The sequence below is a fragment of the Triturus cristatus genome, chromosome 6, assembly GCF_964204655.1.
Source record: "Triturus cristatus chromosome 6, aTriCri1.1, whole genome shotgun sequence".
In the NCBI taxonomy this organism is placed as follows: Eukaryota; Metazoa; Chordata; class Amphibia; order Caudata; family Salamandridae; genus Triturus; species Triturus cristatus.
In genome coordinates this window covers 1,845,077,907-1,845,093,869 of record NC_140589.1, presented here as the reverse complement: position 1 = coordinate 1,845,093,869, position 15,963 = coordinate 1,845,077,907, and the positions used below count along the sequence as shown (strand labels likewise).

Genomic DNA, 15,963 nt, shown 5'->3' with positions numbered 1-15,963 from the left:
AGTTCTCTGTATTAAGATCTGCTACTCATTGGCTAAGAATAAGCCTCCAGAAGGTCTGAAAGCTCATTCCACCCATGCCAAGGCTGCTACCACTGTGTTGGCTCACGGAGTGCCTGTCCTGGATATCTGTTAGGCTGCTACATGAGCACCAGTGCTCACATTCATGTAGCGCTATTGCCATGACAGTCCGGTCTGTCAGGTGAGCTTTTTGCCCATTCGGCGCTCTCAGGAGTTTTGAACTGATCCATTCCACAGACCCTCCAAATTGGGAGGTTCTGCTTTGTGATACAAGATGAGGAATCTGCGGTTAGAAGTATCCATGAAAAGAACAAAACACATACCTTGACTAATGCTCTTTCTGGAGGATGCTGTATCTAACTGCAGGTTCCTAACTGCTCTCCCACCTCCTCTTTCTGTGCCATGGATTCCTTTTTTTCCCATCTAAAAAGGTCCCAGGTTAGGAATCAGCACACTGGTCCTTCCAGTTTGCTGATGGACTCCACGTCTGAGGGCGCAGACAAGAGTACACAATAAACTGACTTTGGCGTGGATGGGTGTTCCTTATATGTGGATCAGTTTGTTTTCCTGATCTAGTCTGACACCTGGGGATATTCAAAAAGTGAGGAATCTGCAGTTAGAGTATCCACCAGAAAGAGCGTTACTGAAGGTAAGTCACTTGTTCATTTTGTTACACAAACAAGATACACTGTGTCTGCCCACTGAGATCTGCAGGGTTCACCTTCATTGGGCTCTGCCCTACAACCTTTTGCTTGGGGAAGTACTGGGCCTGGACTGGCCTCATGAAAACCTTAGTTACATCGATTTGTAGGATGGAAAATACCTGAACAATATTGTCAGTCTCGTCAAAGAAGACTTCCCATATGCTGAACTCAGATTCTGAAGGGGATATTAACAATGGAAAATTAATAGTCTTGAAATTGCAGTCAGTCTGTCACAGAGTCCTCCAGAAATGATTGATGGAGACAAATACAGGCAAGACCCAAATTTAAACTCTACTACACATAAGTTTCTAGTATTCATCTCACAGAAAGATTTCCTACTAAGAATACAAGCAGGTGCTCAGCTGAGATTGTACGAATAGGAGAACATACACCGTTTTCGACTCACTCAATCATTTCTCTCATTGAGAGCGAAAATGTAAGGGGCCGCAGTGTTGGAGGCTCACACTTCCTTTCGGCATTGTTAGCCGCAATGTTTGAATCCTAATGCGCAATCGTAGGGCAGTGTTTAACTGAACAAGAAGACTTGGATGAAGCAGGTTAGAGTTAGAATTATACAGGCGATATTTGTTTAAAGTTTTTTACACACAGAATGGTCTTTTGAAACAGCAAAAAGTAAAAATTCTATGGCAGCAACTTGAATCGACAGCAATTTGCATTATTCTATATTTCTTTCTTCCTTCAGTGCAACTAAAAGGTAAGAGTAGGTGTCAGGCTTCTTTATGAGGCAGATTAGACTCTGTTGTTCTTGGCCAAGAAAAAACAGGAGTGTTGACCTCTTTGTTTATCTGTCTGGGATGGAAAACTCGAATGTGGATTTCTCTGTCAGGCTCTTGTGAGCAAACCACTAAAGCGATTGGAGTGTGGATGTCTTGTAAGAGATATTCAAGTCATGGGATATAAAAAGGTAGATTTAGTTATCACTCATCAGAACGAAAATGTAAGCTACTTAGACTGCAGAGATTTCCCTACAGGCAGTCTTGGGGATCTGCATTCATTGTCAACTGAGCTATTGACTTCCACTCTTTTCTGTCACCACCTGCTCTTCTAGAATAGTGCTCCCCAACCTTTTTTAGAATCACTACCCAATTTTTTTAACTACAAACTTTCTTGACCCACCTAGCTTTAACGGACATGAGGCAGGCGATTTTTGTTATAGCTAAAGCATCGTGTGGGAGTGCATTGTCCTTTACAGACAGCACATTTTGCATTGAAATGACACTAAATGTGCACAGACCTAAGATTTGTACTGATAAAACTATAATGCACACAAATGATAATGTGTGGAAATTGGGTTTCAGTGAATATTTATCATTTGTGCATCATCAAATAGTGATTTGATCGTATTAAAATCTCTGTTTCCATCATACTTCAGAATTACAACAAATGGGCTTAATTCTTGTTTACCTAACTGCTGAGCGTGTACAGTTCATTTACAGATATTTATATTTTGTTGTGTTTTACATAAAACTACATTTTACAGCATTTCCTTTCACTCTCCCTGTAACCCAGCAAAGTTGTCACATAATTCACTTTCCTTTCCTTTCTCTGACTTCAAAGTGAGAGGAGCTTGTAAACACCAGTCCCTATGTTAAAAAAAACATAGGCAGCAATTTCTCAGAGGACCTACCCTGATATTTCATCTCTGAATTGTAAGCGCTGCAAATGTGGCATGATAAATACAGAATTTAAAGACTTCTTTTGTTGTTGCGTGGACCTTTGTGACACATCAAAAATCGGCTTGTGACCCACAGTTTGTGAAACACTATCCTAGATTCTTCAGGAACCCAAACAGACTTGCATCTGTCATCATCATCAGCTTTTTCTGTTGGGGTTTTGTATTCATGAACAAGGTTGTTTTATGAAGTTTTCCAATGTTTTTTTAATTTCTTAAGGGGCTGTGGGATGCATCCCCGATACCTTTTATCTCCCCACTTGAATTTAGTGCTGTTAACAGTTCTTATGGGGCTTCTTTTGATCATTCTTGGACTAGGCCAAATAAGGGTCCTCTGCTGTTATGTGGAAAGGTCCAACAGGAAGGAAGATTTTTTTACCAGAACGGTAAGTCTTTACATAAAGTTTTATTTCAAATTGTATAAGAAGTTGCTTGAAGCTATTCGGGCTCATTTAATGAGGAGAACGGTGGTCTCATCTGTGCTCTTCAGAAGGGCCTTAGTTTGGATGTAAACCAAACAACCAGTTGTGAGTAATGCATACTTTTGCCAATCACTCACAAAACATTTGGTCTCAACTTAGAAGTGCAGTTGAAAGCTGAGCCTGATCCACCTCCTGCATGGTCACTGTTGGAATGAAAGTCATTTGCCTGACTATGGAAAGCTGTGCTATCCTGCCTTGTGACATTTTTATTAACAGCCCTGGGTTTTAACCCCGTGATTTTGACACCATGCAAGTTACTGGAGGTGTTTCATCTCTTTTAAGTTTTGTCACAGAGATGTGCTCTGAAGCCAGTGTACCCACGCCACCTCATTCTGAGTGAGAGTGACCACTGGCTTCTCAACTCACGCTGTGCGGAGACTGGTGGTGGATATATTTTGGCCTTTTTACCAGTACCCCAGTGGGAGTCAGTCTTCTGGCTCCTGACAGCAAATATTCTGTTCAAGACCTCAGACGATGTGTACTTTGATTTCATCATGCATGAGACATTTACGAAGGCTGTCTCCCTCGCATATGAAAGATATGTTGTTCTCAAATGGACTGTGACTGGTAGGGTCTGTTGGACCCAGTGTTTGCGCTCTGCTAAGCAGGTGATTGCCATCTCTGACATCTGAGACTAGGATTCCACATTCTCTGCCCCTCTTACTGAAACCTGGGGTACCTGGTGGTTGGGAAGCTAATCACCCCATTCCTTTATTGATCTGTAGATTCCCCTGCCTGAGTGAAACTCGCCCATTCACTGCTTCCTCTGTTGAGCCCACTTCATATGGCACTGGGAAAAGACCTGGCCCTCCATACTGAGGTGAATACATGTTTTACCGTGACCAGCTAGAACTGGTCCCACAGTAGACACTGGGTAGAGAAAGCGGTCTTTCATGAACAACATTGTGCTTGTCTTAGACTGGAGGTCATTGAATGTATGAGACCCTCTGGTTGGTCTGGTAGTTTGGCTTGACCAATAGAGGAGAATAAGTACTCGACCTCTCAGGCAGGGCTTGAGTCAGTTTCTTTGTCTTGATGTGGGGGAGGCCTACAGACCAGTTCAATGGAGAAGACGAGAAGTCTGAGAGTAGAATCTCTACTGTATTGCAATCCTCTCTCTAGGCAGTTCTTATGTCTGATAAACTTGCAAAGTCATGTTGCTGCTATGACTTGATGAAAGACGAAAGCAGTGGACTGTGCTTTTTAGAAGCAGTAACCTGATTCTAGGCAAACCTTGGGCAAGCCCCAACTGACTGGAGGGGCTCTGAGGATTGAGGCTGCTCTGGAGCTAAAGGGTCACCTGACCCTATCTGCTCAGGGGAAAAGCAAGAAGAACATCTAGAGCTTGCACCGTCTCCAAACTATCTCCAAAGTATCCTGATCCTGTAGGGTGTCCCCACACACCTCACCCAGGCAAAAGTGTAGTTTGGCCATTAACAGGTACCTAAACTCAAGTAAAGTGGACTGTTTCCCCAGGCAAAAACTAGTGATCCAACAATCGGTCAACTGGACACCACTGAAAACACCTAAAACTTTGACGGCTGGGGATACTTTTGTTTGGAAGCTTGAGTATATTATGAGTGGCTATATTTTGTATGCATACTGAGCATAGGCTGTTTTTTGTTGAGCATTCCTGGGGTACCAAGGTGTTATAGAAAAGTAAATTTGAACACAAGCTTACTTAGTTATATCCCTATTAGTAAACTTAAAAATAAGTGTCCTAAATGCTTCTAAAGATCTTTGAATCGACCTAAACAAAGTCTAGGTGGATAACTTGGAGTGTGGCCAATGTTAAAGAAAAGCTAGTACTTATGTGTGGGAAATATAAAATACCCTAGTTTTTTGTTGCTTATATTTGCATTAACTATTCTAATAACCATGATCAATCCACGAACCCAAAAAACAACAATGCAGTTGCCCCTTGGGGAGTTGCCTCTGCAGGAAGACATAAATATAGTGGAAAGATAAGTTGTTTATTGTTAGTAACGTTCTTTCTTATAAGATGCTCATCACCTTCCCACCTCCACTCTCATCACCTTACCACCTCCACTCTCCTACGTTTGTGTTCTGGGTTCTGTTTTTTCTGTTTGATTGCTGGATCTGTGTTTGTCCTGGCCTCTGTGGAGGAAGAGCAATGGGGACAACTGATGCCACTGGCTTCTGTGGCACCTATATAGAACTGATATGTCCCTTGCAAGCCATTCCTCAGTTGAGTACATTGGCGCCTCCTGGCACCTCTGATTACTGAAAAAGTCCAGCTGCAGTCTGACATCTGGCTAGATTTCAAAGACAAATGATCTGCCAGAGAATCTGGTATCAATCAGACAGACCCATTACCAAAGGGATGTAATTTTGTCATCTAAAGAAATATAGTGAGATGGCTTCATTTGGTGAAAAGGTATTGGACAGACTTAAAAAAATAATCCCAGTCGGAGTTGATTATGAAAGGTTTTTAATTCTATTTTGGTTTGACAATGTTTGGATGCTTCTTTCAGATGAATTAGGGACAATTGCGCAAGATGCAAGATTATCACTAGCCCTACCTCCATCAGAGACATTGTCTGGTACCGTTTGGATCTTGGTACCATGTGCGGGCAGAGTAACCCTTCTCAATATTTTCAGCTTGGCTCTCTGCAGCCTCCCAGCTTAGCCACTACTGTATGAATGAATTAAGGAGCCATGATCAGTCTACACTGTATGTCGAAGCAATTGTCATGTTCACTTAAGTATGGCTCTCTATGCTTAGCTCCTAGTTGTAATCTTTATTTGCGCTTGGCCTTGCTTTCTATGACACCGTCACAGTGATAATTATTGCTCACCTCTTGTGATTTACAATTGAAGTTGGTTGGATAGTTAGAGGTGTGTTCTGTACCTGGAGAAAGAAAAACAAATGGGTGTTTGATGTTAGAATTAATTGAAAGGGAAATGTATTCAGTTAATGTGGTTGGGCTAGTCAGTTACATTAATGGATGAAAAATGGGAGTTGTTCTTTTACTAGGGAGTGCTACATTCACAAGTGGGATAATTAGTAAGGGTCTGATTTATAAGTCAGTGGAGGGAATACTCTGTCACAAACGTGATGGATATCCCGTCCGCTGTATTAAGATCTGTATAGGATAGAATGTGATTGTAATAAGGCGGACGGGATATCCGCCTCGTTCGTGACAGTGTTATCACCCCCCCCCTCGCCCCCCCCCCCCCCCCCCAGCCGACTTCTAAATCAGGCCCCAAGTATTCACATGTGCTCACGACATGGTGTAATAATGTGCTTTGCCAATAGTGGGTTCCATTGTCTGAATGTATAAAAGCTGCAAGTGAGTCCTCTTTGGTCTCTTGATAAATACCGTTCTCTCATCCCTTGCAGACTATACATCACTGTGGATGAGCCAGACCTCGCCATCACCATGTACAAGAAGCATAAGTTGTATGATGACATGATCCGCCTGGTTGGAAAGTATCACAAGGAACTGCTCAGCGACGCTCACCAGCACTTAGGAAAGGTATGATGCCATACTGAAGTAACAAACCTGCAAAGAAGTGCATGTAACAAGGACCTGCTTATGGGTTTTCACCTGCTACTGAGTGTCCGCTGATAACTCTGCAGACGGGAAACCTACTGATCTTCTGCTCTCGGAAAGGGTAAGATTTTTCCGAAACTAAATATAAGAGGATCTTCTTCTCCTGGGAAGGGTAAATTCTCCTGCATTGGTGCCTTTCATATTCTCACATGCTCAAATCATTTCCCGTTGATGAGCCAAGAGCCTGGACTCCCAGCCTGATTATGGAAAATTATTCAAGCAGGTTAATCAATGGAAGACACCAATGCTGGAGAACTGAAGGTAGGTAACTTTATTCGTCTTAAGCATTGATATTGTTTTATAGTCCCACATGCTTTAGTCATTCCAGTCTTCCAGTTGGGGGTCCTATGGACTCCCAGCTTCATGGGAAGAGCTAGAAGTCCCATAGTCTCCCAGTCTGACTACAGAAATGCTTCAGATATGTGATCCTATGTAAGATAACAGTACCGGAGAACAGCATGTACAGGAGCGTAACTGATTTCATAATGAGAATCTTCGGCTAACAACGTATAAAAGATCCTGTCCTGCTTATCCTCTGGTTCAAGAAGAGAAGACGTCCATGCCAGTAGCATTACTCGACTATTTTTTATAGCTGCTGCAATGTGCCTGCCATTTTGGGCCTATGTGCCTGCATTTTTGGCTATTCTTCCATTGTGGGTCTTTCATCTCAGGCAGAAATAATCGTGCAGTTTTGAAAATATTCAAGATTAGCAGAAAAAAGTAAATATTTCCAAGGTCTGCAGAATATGTCCCCAATTTCTCAGACTTGAGGACAGCCAAAGGATCTGTGGTTTTCTGCATATCTCTGTTCTCAAATGTGGTTTGAGTCACTTTAACAAACTGAAAATGGGGTTAAACATTCACTGGTCCTGCATGTTTTTGCTTGGGAGGCCTGCACCATGCATTATCTATAACTCTACCTCATTTAGGAGGTACTTGAATTACTATAAGGCATGGCTTCATTGTGATTATTGAAGGTTCAACCTTTTTGGGCCATTAACTCCTTATGATAAAAGAGTAAAAACCTTGATGCCTGGAGGATCACTCTTGGAGCATTCTCAAATATGTTCAATAAAACACTTGTCTACTTGTTTAGTCAATGCCACAACAATTGGTCACCAACAAACACCTTTCTTTTTTCACTAAAAAAATAAAAATGATAGGTATTGCCTTGGTCTCTGAAACGGAGGTTGTACCCCTCCAGGACGTTTTTCCACATTTTTTAGAGTCTTTTTTTTAGAATCTGCCTTCTAGTGTGGACAGATGCCCCCCGCCCCCTCCCTAAAAAAAAAAACAGTGGGCTTTATCCCTGCGCTTCCTGTCACAGACAGATGTTTGTGACAGACCCCATCTGGTTTGTCTTTGGAGCTTGACCTCGACTCAGTAGCCCCCACATCAAGGGGACCTCTCTGACCACATCCAGATTTCTTAAGAGACTGCAAAAGATCTGCAGTGATGGTTATTGGACCACAGTTGGGTCTGCAGTAGAACTCCCTCCGTTTCCCACCCAGAGCCGACAGTGGTGGCCTATTTATTAATTCTGGGTTGGGGTGGGCATTTGTTGCAAAGTCATCCTGTGCCCTGGGTATCTCCCAACTTTTTGCTGACTGGTACTGATGGTAACTGACTCTGACTGACCCTGGGCTCTGCCTAACCAGGCCCAGGGCCAGTGCCAAGCTGAAAGGAACACATTGGAATACAGTTAAAACACTAATCATACACTAGGGTACACTATGGTATGGTAGGGTACCCCTGTAATTGGCATGACCTACCCCATAAGCCCCTAGTATATAATTGGGCAGGGGATTGAAACTACCTAGAAGTCCCCAGTACCCTGGGGCATGGCAGTTTAGAGGTCAGCAGCTTTTTCTGCACTTGCATGTGTGCACTGCTGAAGCCTGAGGTCAGTTTAAAAACAGCCCTGGGTGCCAGGCCTGCTTTTAAAGTGTAAATTGTGCCCAAACTCGACTTTGGTGGTAGAGGCACTTAAAAATAGATAACCTACAATGTTTTCGCATATTAGAGACCCCCAGTGGGGTCAGATATGTATAAGGTACACCCTTATAAAATGAGTTTTGATATGCCTGTGTAAAGTGAAATTTCGCATTTCACTCCCCACATTCTGGTAAAGTGCTGCTCAAATTCGACTTTGATGCTAGGAGCACTGGGGAAGAGGAATCTGCAATATTTCTACAGATTCAGGACCCCTAAAGTCTCCCCTAGTTGCACATGGGGTGGGGTCCTGTAGATAAAAGGCAAGTACTTATAAAATATGTTTTTATAAGTCCTGGTGTTAGAAAACTGGCCCAAGTCATTTTTCCCATTGCAAATCCCATGCCCTATAGGTTAACATTGCAGGAAGTTATTAAATAATAACTCCTGATAGGAAGGAGATAGAGCTATCGTTCAAAGACTTCTCAGAATAGTACTGCTAAATCTAACAATATCATATTGTTGAATTTCTCCTAAAGTGTACATACAAGAATTTATAAGACTTTCTTGTTTGTAAGTCCAAATTCAGCCTTCCAGTGGTCTGCGCTGCTTAGTCAGAGTTAAGGGGACTAGCCAGGCTGCCTTGAAGAGGTGATAAAGAGCCCCTGGGGTTAACCAACTCTGCTGGGAGGACGGGGTGCTGGTTCATAGAAATGCCAGGCCAGGGGTTGGATTCGTAAACCATGCCCTTCAAAGGCAGAGGCCAGGGTGTCAGTTACACTTTTACACTTTTGACTCAGAGTCAGGGCTAGGCTTAAGGAAGGTATGTGCAGATGGTAGTGGGAGAGTCTAGGGTAATAAGCCATCCCTGGGGGGTGTTTAGCCATGTCTTGACTCTCTGCTGGAAAATCAGCCATTGTGAATTTGGAAGATTTGATGCACTCTGGGACAACATAATGCCACACACTACAGGATGTGGACATCGCCTTGAGGAATTACCCTGCTCCCATTGGTCAGGAGTGACCTGCTGCTTGACCCAGAGAATTTTGAATAAGTATCTGAGAGAGGCAGAGCCCTCCGAATCTGCTGCTTGAAACTTACTGAAGCAAGAAGTGCCCTGCTGAGAAGTTTTGCTGTGCAAAGAGTTCCAAGGCCTGACCTTTGAAAACTGTACCATCTGAAACAACAGCCCTGTGGATTATTTTTCTGAAAAAGAACTAAAGAGTGGACTCCCTGAAAGCTACAGGTTAAAAGAGCTCAACTGGAACATCACCAACAAAATCTACACTTTGGAGACCCATCAGTTAATTTGTAAGGGTTTTGTACCAGTGGACTGTGGGAACTGACGTCCTCAACTTTCACGAACCATCTTGGAGCTTCCAGACCCTTGGAGTAAGTTTGAGACACTTTGGGACCCCTTGAGGAACTTCAGGAAGAAGTTCAAGAAGTTTGGAGGACTTTGGAGCCACTTTGGAAAAAAAGCTCCATAGAGGAACTGACTCAACCTGGTCAACAAGGCTGCCTGCCTTCAACCGCAAGCCGGCCAAGCCATCCAGGTTTGTTCCGCTAAAAGCTCCAATGCATCAACTTCCAGAGATTGACCGGGACTAGAGAAAATTTGAAGCCAGCGAACCCTCACCGGATCCGGCTACTTGAGGAGCATCGAGAGACCCCGCAAGAAAAAGCTCCAGAAAAGTTTCTAAGTCCGCTTGTAGAAAAGGTGACCGGGAGCAACCGCGAGAGCCAAGCTGCCTGTCTTCCATCGCGTACCGGCCTGGAATCCTGGGTTGCCACGCTGAAGCGATCTTGAGAAATTTTCCAAGTCCGCTCCAGGGAAGTTGATCGGGACCTCTTCACAAGTCAAGCCGGCGAACCCTCACCGAATCCCACTGGCTGGAAGCTTGAGGGGCCTCGCGAGATAAAGCTCCAGAAAAGTTTCTAAGCGTGAAGGTAGAAACTGAGACTGGGACCTTCCAGGAGCTGTAGCCGCTCAGGGTTCCATCGCGGTCGACCTGAAACTTTGACTTTGCCCCGGTCTATTGCGAGCAGGTATCGCAATATGGTGCTATAATCTTCTAAATGCTATATTTTATTAAAGCTTTGAAAATTCATATCTCCGGTTCCCTACATTGGATTTTTATCATTTTGGTGTCATTTTAAAGATAAAAATATGTCCTATTTATATAAATTGGTATGATTTTTATTATGTGTGGTCTTAATTATTTACTGAAATGGTGTTTTTAAATGCTTTACATACCTGTCTTTGAAGTTAAGCTTGTCTGCTCGCAGCCACGTTACCAAGGGTTGAGCATAGGAATAATTTTCTAAGACCTATGCTGAGTCCTATCATGTGTTAGTGGCCTTATTGCCAGTGGCAGACATACATTTGCCCCTACCAATAACCCACTTTCCAACAGCATATAAGCTGCGCGCTTTATAAATGGTTTTAACATAACATAACATGTGAGGTCTCTGCTCTTCGGTGGAGGCTTACTGCCAAATCAATCTGCTGGAGCTCGAGGTATCTGCTTGGCATTAAAAGCTTTCATTCCTTCCAACACGGAGTAGCTGGTACACGTGCTCACAGACAACACCACTACCATATAGTACTAAAACAAGTAGGACTGGATGGGGTTGTGGACCTTCTCGCAGGAATCACTGTGCCTCTGGACATGGCTGGAACCTCAGGACATTTTCCTGGTGCTTTGCCACCTGGCAGGATCTCTGTGTCAGTGGAGACGAACTTAGCAATCAACTCCTTGATGGTCACGAATGAGGATTAAATCTGTAGGTAGTCAAGAACTCTTTCGCGAATGGAGAAAACCTTGTACTCGATATTTTTACCACCACTGAGCACACACTTTTGAGTGTTGGAATTTCCAAAGCGTCTCTAACTTGGAGGCTGAGCGGGCAGGGCCAGATCTTTAAAGGCAGTCCGGAGGATTACCGCCCCACTAGGCCTGGGACCGCTGCGTGTAGGGTCAAGGCGGATGGGGGGCCGGGGGCGGCAGACAGGTCCTCATCGTAGTCCTCCCGCCGCTCGATGGAGGCGGCCGACACCACCTCCCCTCCCTTCCCAAAGCAGGAGTTCAGAGTCTTCCCCTAATCCAGCGGCCACAAGCAGGTCCAGGGCCCAGAAGGCCGGAAAGAGAGCTGCGGGTCAACCAGGACGAAGGGACACTGCGTGTAGGCCACAAGCGGGGCCACCAGGATCCAATCCCGCTCCACAGCAGGCCGCCCACATGCGCAGAAGGGGGCCTCCCTCAGCCAGCACGGGACCCCCTCTGCCGCCGGGACTTACCAGCCGCCCGGATAAGTCAGCGTCAGGCTCCCAAACACACAGGCCGCTTCACCACAGGCCAACACCGCTCACCGTCAGCTCTCGGCCCCTGGCCGCCCGAAGCAGCAGTCAGCACCACAGCAGCCTCGTCGGGCACAAAGGATCCGCAATGTGAACCCCCAGCAGGCACAGTCAGAGGGCAACTCTGCCTGGCGTGAGGTATTCAGCAGCGGCGGCCAGGCAAAGACCCTCCAGCTGCCTGATCAGCATCCGATCGTCCCTAGCCCCCTACCGCCGAGGTGGCGGTTGATGGTGCAGCAGCACCACCGCAGGGGCAACGGGGAGTGGCAGTGGATGTCCCTGTTAAATGCAGGCCGGGGGACGGGTTTGCGCCAGTCATGGCGTCTGCAGCACCGGCGACCGGGGCCATGCCTCCACAACCGCCCGCGCCGGAACAGCCGCCACTGGGAGGGAGGCACGGGCAGCGATCAGGATTCCGCAGCTCACCTCCAGATGCCCCCGATCCCGGGGGGAGGCCCTCACAATCCCCCGGGCACCCAGGCTGGGAAACAAACAGCAAGGTCCGAAGGCTGCAGGTAGCGCTGATCAGCACAGAGGGGCTGCCATCTTGGGTGCAGGTCCCGGCCGGCCGACTGAGCCCGGCCTGACAGCAGCCCATGAGAGTTTTCCACAGTCGGGGGTGCAGCCGGAGATGCAGCGACGAACCGGCAATCAGTCTCAGAGTCGGATGGCGTTCTGGATGGGTGGATTACGGGCGGATGGTGGAGGGGTCCGGGAGCACTCTCAAGGAGCGTCCACCATCTTGGCTCGTCAAGCCACGCCCCCCTGTCTCGAAAAAATTAAGTTAACCGTTACCAGATAAGTATTCGGTCTTTGGAGTTGAGCTTCTGGGGTTAGAAAAAGGGTTCCCCCAGGGTCAAGGATGCGCACTCGTTACACCCTCAGCGGCACTAGGGCGGTCAGGTGCAGAGTGCTGAGGCCTAATGTTACCCGATGGGGGATAGGGGGCCTCCGGTTGGTGGCTGCTGGCAAGCAGGCCACTGGGTTGTGGGAGAAAAGCTCCTGGACTTTAGCTCAGGGCAAATGGGGACACAAAATAGCACCAAAGGTGCACCGTCAGGGGCACTAGGGCGGCCGGGGGCAGGGTGCTGTACCAGCGTTGGTTTCAATGGGGAGCCTCCGGTTTGCAAAGGCACTGCAGGCTCGGGGACGAAGGTCTTCTGGGTGCGACCACCACTTCGAGAAGTAAGTTGGGAAGTTAGGGGTTGGTTAGGCACCGTCTGTTTGGGCACACAAGGCCGTGGGACATCGGGTGCAGGGGTGTCTTTTGGGGTTGGATCTTCTTACCAGCTCCTGGTCGCGGTTGGGGGGACCTTCTGGATTAAGGCTGCAAACTTTGGCTGGAGCCTTGAGGCAGGTCAGAGGTCGCCGAATCTCACGTCAGGATCACCGGGGTGACCTCCTCATGGTGTTTGCCCACTCGAGCTCAGACCGTGGATGGCGGGTGCAGAGTGGGGCGGATCCGCGGTGTCCGGCCGGAGCCAGAGGTTGCAGATGAACAAATCCGGTGTTCACGGGAGACAGTCTTTGTAGTTGAAGGCAGGCAGGTACTCCGGGGTTTGCGAGGTTGCTGGCTGCAGGACACACCGGGGATTTCGCAGTAGCAGGTTCGAGGGGGAGACGGGCCGGTAGGGGTGGGGCCAAGTCAGTGGGCGTCTTCCTGTTGTTAGCTGCTGCATTGCTGTTCGGTCCTTCTTCCTCTTCTTCTTGTTGCAGGTTCTTGTCTGAGGAAGCAAGGTTTAGGGTGCCCCTATATACTAGATTTATGGGCATTACAGGTAGGTAAAAGGGAGGGACCAATGGGTCCCTTTCCTGGGATGGGTACACCCCCTATTATGCCATCCTCCAGTGGGAGGGGGGCATGACCCTGTCCCTGGTTGGCTGAGTCCTCCCATCTTCAAGATGGCGTGGACTGAGAGTTGTGCTTCACCTCGCATCCTCCTTCTGAGGGGTGGAGTTGGCAGAGGTGGGTACACCTCTCTTCCTCACTTGTTTTTCCTGCCGGTTCTCCCGCCCAAACTGGGGGTCAGAACCAGTGGCAACCAGTTGCTGGAAGCAGCAAGTGGCCTGGGGAAGCACACAAAGGCGGCAAGCCTTTGAAGCTTCCCATTCGTGAACCCTGCCCATCCTGGGGTAGGAGGCTAGGCACCTCGTCTCAGGATGTGCATTGTTTCAGGCCCCAGAAAGCAGCAGGCTCTCGACTCAGGGGTCCAGAAGCAAGTCTGGTGGTGGCAGCTAAAAGCAGCCACTCAGCCTGGACACTAGTGGTGGGTTAGTTTTCAGGGGGCATCTCTAAGATGCCCTCTGTGTGCATTGTTCATTAAATCTCACACTGGCATCAGTGTTGGTTTAATGTGCTGAGACGTTTGATACCAAACGTCTCAGTTTTCAGTGGAGCCATTATGGTGCTGTGGAGTTCGTAATGACGACCTCCCAGCACCATATACTCTTAATGGCAGCACTACACTTACACTCTCTAAGAATGGACTTAGACACTGTAGGGGTACAAGGCTCATGCACCTGTACCCTCACCACTGGTATAGTGCACCCAGCTAGAGGGGTGACTGATCTATGCCAGGGCAGTGGGTTGTAGGCATGGCACACAGCGATGTGTGCCATGTCGAGACTTCACTTTGTTCTGCACCAAAACACACGGCCTGCAAAGGCAGTGTGTGCAAGGGTATAGGACCTCTATGGATGGCACAATAAGTGCTGCAGCCCTTAGAGGCCTTGTCTGGTCACAGTGCCCTGGGTACCTGTGGTACCATTTACCAGGGGCTGACCTGTGGCCAGAGATGCCAATTGGGTTTAGGCTTCAATGCAGTTTTAGGGAAAGAACACAGGCCCTGGATACCTGATTAGCAGGAGCCCAGGGCACACTCAGTCAAACACATCAGCAATTCAGCAAAAATTGGGGTCAACAGGGAGGCCGCTGTCGCCGTAATGGACCACCGAAAAGACAAGTCTCATTCTGAAAGAACTTAATGTAAGGGTTTGACTTACCCAGACTACTGTGGCATGGGCAGACGCTCCTTCCAGGTATGAACTGGCTTTATATAGTGATGGCCATTGCAGTATAGACATTCAAGGGAGAGACTTTTGAGGGTCACTGGCAGACTCAACCCCCCTTACAACAGTACAAGTTATGGGGTCAAAGCACTCTGCTCAGTTGGGTTGGCGGGTAGTTCTAGAACCGCCAGGCAGGGAGGGGGGAGGGTGTTGGGATACAGTTTGCGGATTTATGTTTGTTTTTGTTGTTTCAGATCCACAAACTCTTAGAAGGTACTATATGCTATACAATATTGTTTTCCATGTCGTGCGACACATTGCATTGGTTGACTCCTACACTTACCCATGGCACACACACTGCCACGACCTGACGAGACGGGCGCACACTCGCTGACTCCCGATACACTAGGCCCCCCCCCCCCCTTGCCTATCATATCTTGGAACATCAATGGCTTAGGTAATAAGATAAAGAGAGAGGGCTGGTCCTACAATATCTTAAACGCACTGTGAGAAGTTGGCCTGATATATGATGTCACTAATTCTAGTGTACACCTTGTATCAGTCCAAACAACCCTTATGTTGATTGGTTGTAAAGTCAACCTTATAGACCAGCTATCCTAGTGGTAGCATGGACAAGAGCAGTCTTAGGCTAAACTCTGAATGGCATGTGAAGCCAGCTGTTATACCATTTGTAATCCCTTGAATACCAAATGAAAGGACACCACAACAGATATATATAAAAATAGAATGTATTTATTCTAGTCAAACCCTCAGCACTCTTTATGAGATTCGAGGTAAGTACAACACAGTCTTATTTAAGCATACATTAAGTCACACAGGTAAGTAATACAGTTAGGCCCTAGTGGCCACGCAAACCATATACTAAGTAAGTGGTATAAGAACCACTGTCACGAACACAGGATAGGCCTAGGCCTAGGGAATCGCTGGGGCTACACTATACTACCAAAGGTTAGGAAGTGGGAGGCCCACGGGATTTAGGTGCAGAGTGGAAACACTCACGCGTAATGCGTAAAAGTCGATAGAAATAGTAGTTATTAGAAATTAACAGTTTTAGGACACTTCTGGAATAGCTAGGAAGTCGAGACTTGGAAACTAGCCCCTAGGATAGTCAATACCCTTGTGAGCACCGGAGTACTCAAGTTACCTAGCCCACAGGCTGCGGGTG

General features: G+C 46.9%; 1 protein-coding gene across 2 annotated transcripts in view; it reads left to right on the top strand.

Moving 5' to 3' along the window:
• IFT172 (intraflagellar transport 172) overlaps window positions 1-15,963 on the top strand; it is a 1,173,227-nt gene that overhangs the window by 656,190 nt on the left and 501,074 nt on the right. For both annotated transcript variants that reach the window (XM_085613308.1, XM_085613307.1), the window contains one exon: window positions 6,262-6,397. In XM_085613308.1, coding sequence (XP_085469434.1) covers window positions 6,262-6,397 — 136 coding nt within the window. The remainder of the gene's footprint in view (window positions 1-6,261; window positions 6,398-15,963) is intronic.